General features: G+C 34.5%; 1 protein-coding gene across 2 annotated transcripts; it reads left to right on the plus strand.

Annotated features, from left to right (window-relative positions):
* The first annotated feature begins 2910 nt into the window (after positions 1–2910).
* On the plus strand, positions 2911–7820 carry LOC107806119 (AP2-like ethylene-responsive transcription factor AIL5). 2 transcript variants are annotated; one of them, XM_016630227.2, is made up of 9 exons: positions 2911–3316; positions 3783–3969; positions 4106–4188; positions 4562–4570; positions 4753–4841; positions 4946–5019; positions 5213–5263; positions 5357–5433; positions 6551–7820. In XM_016630227.2, exons 1-9 carry the CDS (start codon positions 3160–3162, stop codon positions 7228–7230), a joined length of 1407 nt encoding a protein of 468 aa, XP_016485713.2. In that variant the 5' UTR covers positions 2911–3159; the 3' UTR covers positions 7231–7820. The 2 variants fall into 2 exon arrangements, with proteins under 2 accessions (XP_016485713.2, XP_016485715.2); XM_016630229.2 differs by lacking the exon at positions 4562–4570.
* Positions 7821–8029: the final 209 nt, after the last annotated feature.

An 8029-nucleotide genomic window follows, 5' to 3' on the forward strand; every position in this document is an offset into this window, starting at 1 on the left:
TCATACAAACTTGTTCGCTATTTCAAATCATCAAAATAACATCATATATCAAGAATCGCTCATCAAAACTCAAGAATTTCAAATTAAAAACTCATTTTTCAACTTTTCACATAATGCGCTGAAACGGCCTTGGGTCACCCGGGACCCTATCCATACATACGTACAAATTCAAAATCATCATACGAACCTACGGGAATCGTCAAAACACCGATCCGAGATCGTTTACCAAAAACGTTGGCCGTGGTCAACTCTAGTCATTTTTAAAATAAAAGTCACATTTTCTTTAAAAATTCACATTTAATTTTTTTGGAAATCGACATGGACCACGCACGCAAGTCAGAAATATTCAAATAGAGCTATGAAAAGTCTCGAAACACAGAAATGAAAGCTAATACTCAAAACGATCAGTCGGATCGTTACATCGTTCATGCGACTTGACCAATTAACTTCAAACAATAATAAAGTGTCATTAATCATGGGTACGTGTGCGTAGCATGATGTTTTTATATACAATTGCAACACGGGTACGATTCACAGTACTTGTTCAATATAAATTCCATAAATCCGCTAATAAACAATAAAAGTAGTTTTAAAAGTGGATAATGGAAAAATACATAAAATCCCTAAAATATGAAATAATCGGACTAATTAAGTCGAGTTTAAATTGTTAAGCGACTGTGTTTAAACCCAAAACTCGGTGAGTGCCTTACACCTTCTTCCCGGTTAACAGAATTCTTTGTCCGGTCTTCTATGTTCGACCATAAATGGAGTCAAATGAGTTGGGATTTTAAAATTGGTGACTTGGAAAATCGAAATCAAATAATTTCAAGTGACTTCTTAAAAAAAATCAAAATAATCCTTTTTCAAATAATGTCATTTTAATTGAAAAAACTCCTTTGCCCATCTTCGAAAAATAAGGTATGACACCTCGCTCTAGGCAGTGGCTACGCTTCAGCTACAGTTGGTGAGCCTCACTTACTACCTGAGATTGAGTCTAGAATTTTGTTATGTATATAGATGTTTTGGGTAGGTCGGGTCCCTATCCCGACACGTTTACAATTTTAGATTATCCTAGAGATTTCATAGACATATGTTGACGCTTTCAGATATGTATAGATGATATGACTCAGTTTTTAATGAGTTATGTTTTAATCTTTTGTATTTAAATCCTCAATTTCTGTTATATACAGACAGTTCTTTATAGAAGTATGCTGTTATCTTTTCTTTGCAAATGTTCCATGTTCATATAATTTGTTATAAGAGATATGATAAGTCGGTTCACTCGTTCAAGTCAAGGCATCGGGTAACAGTCCGCCTCATCCAGATTTGGGGCGTCATCTCTATGGATCGAGAGTAAAGATAAAAATTAAAGAGGATAAACATAAAATAAATTAAATACTTCAACGACATACTTGGACCTTTTCCCAAATACTAATTATACACAAGTGTTTTACTCTAATCCTAACATTTTATACATCTCTAAATTTTCCTATTCTTGTCTCCAATCCCTTTGCGCTCTTTCAACTTATACTCCCTCTTTCATGAACCTATTTTATTTTTGATCCGTTTCAAAAAGAATGTTCCCTTTCTAAATTTAAAAATAATTTTACTTAAATTTATAATTCTATCCTTAATAAAAAACTTTTATAACCACACAAATACTCTGAACTATTTTTTAACTTATTTAAAATCACAAATTCTAAATATCTTATTTTTTTCTTAAATTTCGTATCTGGTCCAACACGGTCAAAAAAATTAAAACGGAGGGAGAACAAACAGGGAGTAGACGACGCACTGATGAAAGAATGAATATGTACACAAAATAATCAGAAAAGACACGCGTTAAACAATGGGACCAAATGAAATCATTTACTACTCGTCCTTAGTGTCCCCTTCTCCTCCCTCTTGCTTCCCCACATACACGCAATCTTTTTTTACACATTCTCCCTCATCCCATTGTTGTTCTTTATGCCTTCCCTTTTCCTTTATCTTTTTCTCCTTTTGTCTCAAAACTCTTTTTCCTCCTAATAAAGTTTTCGCTTTCTTCGGTCAAGAGACATACAAGAGAAACCGCCCAGTCATTCCATAATATCCTTCCACTTGCTTTCCTCTGCATTATTTGTTTGTTTTCACATTCATGCACTGTACAGACTGCAACACTGCATTAACAAATGAGGAAAAAAAAATAATATGAAAACAGATTATTCTGTTTAGCGCATTCAACTTTAGATCAGAATTAATTTGTCATGTCATTAACATGCATGATAGACGTTAATTCAACTTATCTTCAAGCGATTGTTGACACGAGGATAGATTAGGTTTTCAACTATATTATGTTATAAATACTATCTTTTAGTTTCATAAATCGCGCTAACATTTTCTTTCCTCGAACTATGAGCATAATTAGCGATAATTGATCAGCTTAACTCCAAAATATTCGTGTCTTTTGTTTGTAATCATTTCTTTCGTCGTTCGTATCTGAAGTACTATTTCTAAACTAGAAAGAACGCAATTGCTAGACACATTTATGCCCAAAATCTCATGATTTTGAACTGGATTAAAGTGACGTAGCAAAACTCTGATACTAAGTTAAAAGTCTTAGCATTTGACTTAATGGGATTGTGATGAAGCAATACTTCAGAGATCATTATATTGTACTTAACTTTAATTTTCTTTTCTTTCTATTTAGACAATATTGTCTCCAATCTACAAGTAGTAATCCTCAGTCTCGATCATTCTATATATTAGCTCGACTAATTCATGTAGAAAATTCGCGCTATAAAATAATTGGCAAAGTGTCCGTTGTTTTACTTTCTCTTTCAACGTTAGTCAATGTGAAAAAAACTCTTTAATCTCACCTTAACAAATTAAATAAATATGAACAGAAATTATTATCTTTCAACCATTTAGTATATCCCCACAAGAGAGACGCCTCGGTTCTCGTGCATAGTTATCTCTCTCTCTACCCATCTATCTAACACAGATAATATCTCTATATTAATGTCTTACTCTTTCACATAGATTTAAGCGTGTAATTTCCAGTCAGTTAAATCTTCAATCAGTTCTTGGGAAAACAAAATAACTAGAGCGGGCAGTGTTTAGTAAGCATAGCGCTGTTTTCCAAAGAAAAAAGAAAGTCTTTCACGTTCACCGACGATAATGGATATGGATTCTTCTTCTGAGAACTGGCTTGGCTTCTCACTTTCCAATATCAACAGCAACAACAGTAACGCCAACAACAATAGCAGCATTAACTTGCCTTCTAATAATGCTTCAGAACTTTGCCTCTTCCAAGCTTTCAACTCCAACCCTAATAGTATTATTCCCTACTTCACTCTTCTTTATTTTCGACATCTCTTTCACAAAGATCCTACATGTACCAATAGGTTACATGTAAGATCTCTGTGTATATAGAGATCTTCTAAGAAGCATTTTAGCTGTATAGACATGATATATTGATAGTATATGATTTAACCTATAGTATACACTTAACTATAAAGTGATTCAAGTTTAAATATTGATGGGTCTGACTCATCAACCTTTAGGGTTCTTATTACAGTACTTACTATTAATTGCACTCATGAAACTATAGCTTTTTACTCTATATGCCTATATACCCTATATGTAAAAAAGATTGACAAGTGTTTTAACCTATTTTAGCGATTTAATTACTTTAATTTTCTGGTATATGTAGTTGTCTTTTAAATGATCTGATATCGTTCAGTTTTTTAATTTGTTGTAAAGACTGATCAACAAGTATGGATGTGATTTTGTACGTATAGGTGGAGTGGAAGAAAATGGAAAATGTACTGACGAGCTGAAGACCATAGCCGCTAGTTTTCTACGTAGCTTTTCTGCTGATCAGAATAATTCGCAGAATAAGCAGTTGGCTGTGGTGGCGCTGCCGCCGGCTAAGAAGTCGGTCGAGACCTTTGGACAACGCACCTCTATTTACAGAGGTGTTACTAGGTGAATATATATATATATAATTAAAGACTTACATTAATGGTTTTTATTCTTTTTGGAACTTTTTGGAACTAATTAATGGATTTAGATATACTCTTTATTTTATATGATTTGTGCTTTCTTTTCGGGATGTGCGTAGACATAGATGGACAGGAAGATATGAAGCTCATTTGTGGGATAATAGTTGCAGAAGAGAAGGACAAAGTAGAAAAGGAAGGCAAGGTATGCATTTTAGGTTTCCGGCAACATCCTTTCTGTTGCAAAGCTTATCATTTGAGTGAAGAGTTCTACTAATAAGTTTAATTTCTTCTAAATTTTTTTATTTTTGTAAGTCATCCAAATATCATAGAAGTTAAAGATTTTATTTGTTTCAACATGAAAGTATATGATAAATACTAGTAACATATAATTTTTCTCTTTACCGATGGAAAATTATCTCTAGATTTGAAGTGAATCTTCAAAAACAAAGATTGTAGTATATGATATGATATGCACAATGAGGAATATGGATTAATTTTGTCCCTCTCTCTCTCAATATGGTACCACCAAATGATTGTGGCTCTGGACGATTAAAATCATCATTGCGGAATTTCAGTTTACTTAGGTGAGTACTGAAATCTCCATTATCCAAATTCATTCATTTAGTATTACTGTGTTACAGAAGATTCTTTTTTTGCAATGAATGTGTACGTGTTAAGGCTTAGATTCTCATTGGATTCTTATTTTCTAAAACTTTACATAAGATTTTTTATATCCTTATATTCTTTTACATCTTTCTATGATTAGGTGGTTATGATAAAGAAGAGAAAGCAGCTAGAGCTTATGATCTTGCTGCTCTCAAGTATTGGGGTCCGACCACCACCACTAACTCTCCGGTATTGAAATTTGGAACCAAATTTCAGAAGGGAAAAGAAAGAATTTTCTAATTACTTTCTCTTATTTCCTCTACATTGAGATTTAAGTCGTGATCTATTTCAAGGTATTGAACTATGAGAAGGAGCTGGAAGAAATGAAGAGCATGACAAGGCAGGAATTTGTTGCTTCTCTTAGAAGGTTAGTACTCCAAATTGTTATTGTTATTTCCAGAGAAATCTACGTACTTTTATCTCAGTGAGGAATCTGTTGCATAAGTCAAGGTTTTGTTGTATTTTCTTTTAAATCCTTTTCTTGTCTCATTGAACACAAGAATTGCGTAATCCTATATACCAATCCTATATACTATATTACTTATTTTTTGTTAATGCAGGAAAAGTAGTGGGTTTTCACGGGGAGCCTCCATCTACAGAGGCGTCACAAGGTTCGGAATATTATTTATTTTTTGTTTGTTGTTTTTGTCTGGTTTATGTGTTAAATTAAGGAGCTAATTCAACAAAGGTTTATTTTATTTTAGGCACCACCAACATGGTAGATGGCAAGCAAGAATCGGAAGAGTGGCAGGAAACAAAGATCTCTATCTTGGAACCTTTAGTGAGTTTTATTTTCTTTTTCTTGCCCTCTACAAATTTATACTGAATTTCTAGTCCTCTATTTAGCTCGTCTAGTCAGTAGATCATTCATTGTTTATATTATCTTATCCATTAGTTGTGTTTATTCCACCAAATCCAAAAAACAAAAACAACAAATGTGCACGTCATTAAACAACACTGCCTTACTGCTACTTGATACCTTAGGCGGTGGATGCCCCAAATTATCTGGCTCTGCCTTAAGGTAAGGTTTGGCAATAAATGACATACGTGGCTATTTTTATGTGGTCTCTTGGGCGGCAGCACAATATGAAAGTTTTATTTTTGTTTTTGGCTGGATCTCCTCTGAATTGCGCACGGATTTTGTTGCTGGTATTTGCTAGTGTCTCTACTCTCTGTTTACTCGACCGTCGAGAAAGTGGGGTTGGAATATGTTTTTATAGGACTACCGTAGCTTATGATAGGTACAATAAAATTAAGAGGTTAACTCAAAAGAATTAAATTATCTCTGAAAAACGACTACAAATATTTTTTGTTAAAAAATTAGAATTGCGAACTTGGGAAGGAAGTTAAATTTCTTTACCGTCAATATTAATTCAATCCCGAAACTAATGATTACCTGATAACCCATTTTTAGAGTTGTTTCTATTTTGACACTTTTGGCTCTTATGCCTAGCACGCTTAAAAAAAGGGTATTTTCAGAATCTTCTTCTCTGGTCGAATACCAGCTAACAAGTAGATCAAGTAATTTGTTTCATCAAGAAAAAAAGTACATACATTTAAGTTATACACAAACTGTGTTAATAATCTTTACCTATTAATAATGAATTTTAACCAATATTTTGCTATTACGGTGTCAGATTTTGGATCGCGTATAGCTCTGTTGCAGGTCGACTGTAAACACCGTCTCTTATTGAATATTTCTTGGCGGTATTTTAGCTCAGGCTTTGACTGGCTAAGAGACTTCCAACTTAGCTTGTCCTTGAATTTGTTCAATATGTTTCATTCATTAGAATTTTATTTTTTCGATGGGGAAGGTTGTCAGTGATGATGATGTTTTGCAACAAATTTAATTATGTCTGTCTTTAGACTAATGGTGATGATTTTAATGCAAATAACAGGCACCCAAGAGGAAGCAGCAGAGGCCTATGACATTGCTGCAATCAAATTCAGAGGACTAAACGCAGTGACGAATTTTGACATTAGCCGTTACGACGTTAAAAGTATCGCCAGTAGCAATCTCCCTGTTGGAGGGATGAACAATAAATCAAAAACCTCATCAGAATCTGCTGCTTCTGAAAGTAGTAAAAATGTCCAAGGAAACCGATCAGACGATCGAGATATTTCCTCTGCTACCTCTGCTCCATTAATTTCGTCTCAAGCTCCAAATATGGTCAACCTTGGTTTCGGATTGCCCATCAAGCAAGACGCTTCCGATTTCTGGTCAATCCTCGGATACACTAATGATCAAAACAACGGTAGCAAAAACCCTAGTGCAAATGCAACGTTCTTTCATGGTCCGCCTATTCAAGCACAAGGTACAACACTCTTCAGAATGGATCTCCCTGCTACTACAACCTCTCTGAATGAAGTCAACAGTAATCAAGTCATATTCAATGAAGAAGGGTACTATCACCAGCAGCAGCAAAGTGGTAGTTGTAGCACAATAACTTCAGTTCATGCCACTACTACTACTACTCTTGATGGCTCTAATTTTGGTAATTGGATGCCACCTTCTCTTCATTCATTCCAGACTACTGCAAAGAATCCATTTCAGACCCCAATTTTTGGCATGGAATAATGGAAAATATAAGTGGAGGGAAAATGAATGGACAAGAGAAGAGTTGAAGTGGTGTACTTTTCCCTCTGTGTTTTGAATGGTTTTTTGTCACTTACCAAAGAAGTGGGTTGGTCAAAAAAGGTGGTATTGGTGAAATTTGCTTTTTTGCATGGGTAAGAAAAGTGGGACGTACAATCATTTCACAGCAACTAAAGCAGAGATGGCAGGGTGCTAACTGAATCTTTTTGATTAGTTGTTTAGTTCTTTAGTTCTTTACCTTTTTATTTTTAGTTTTTTCTTTTTGCTTGTTTCACTGACATGAGTTATCTATAACTAGAAAATCCCTTTTGTACATTCCCGTCAGCAACAATTTCATTTCAACCAAATTTCTTCCCCCTCATTCTCCCCTTTGGCGCGCCCGCTTAGTTTCCTTCTGATGGGGGTATGAAATATGAAAATTGACCACATGTATTCTGTCTCATTTTCTTCCGAATGATGGCTAGGTTCAAGTTTTCTCTCTCATTTTTTAGAGCACGTTTGGTTTGATGTATCAGCAAGATAATCACGGTAATAAAACCGTATTACTTTTATTTAACGTTCTTGGTTACCAATTATACTTCTCTTTATGTAGTATGTGCCAAGTATTTTGTACCATATTCCTCATGATGGAAATAATAACGATACCATAATTAACTATACATGGATAAAAATTCCGAAAGAGAAAACTATCCTTCCAAAAGCTTCTAGAGTGTCTGGGAGTTGAAGCCGGTCAGCCATACGGCCATCCCATGGGGTGGTGAAGGGAGAATCCCAAGTATTT

Source organism: Nicotiana tabacum, chromosome 9 (assembly GCF_000715075.1).
Source record: "Nicotiana tabacum cultivar K326 chromosome 9, ASM71507v2, whole genome shotgun sequence".
Lineage (NCBI taxonomy): Eukaryota > Viridiplantae > Streptophyta > Magnoliopsida > Solanales > Solanaceae > Nicotiana > Nicotiana tabacum.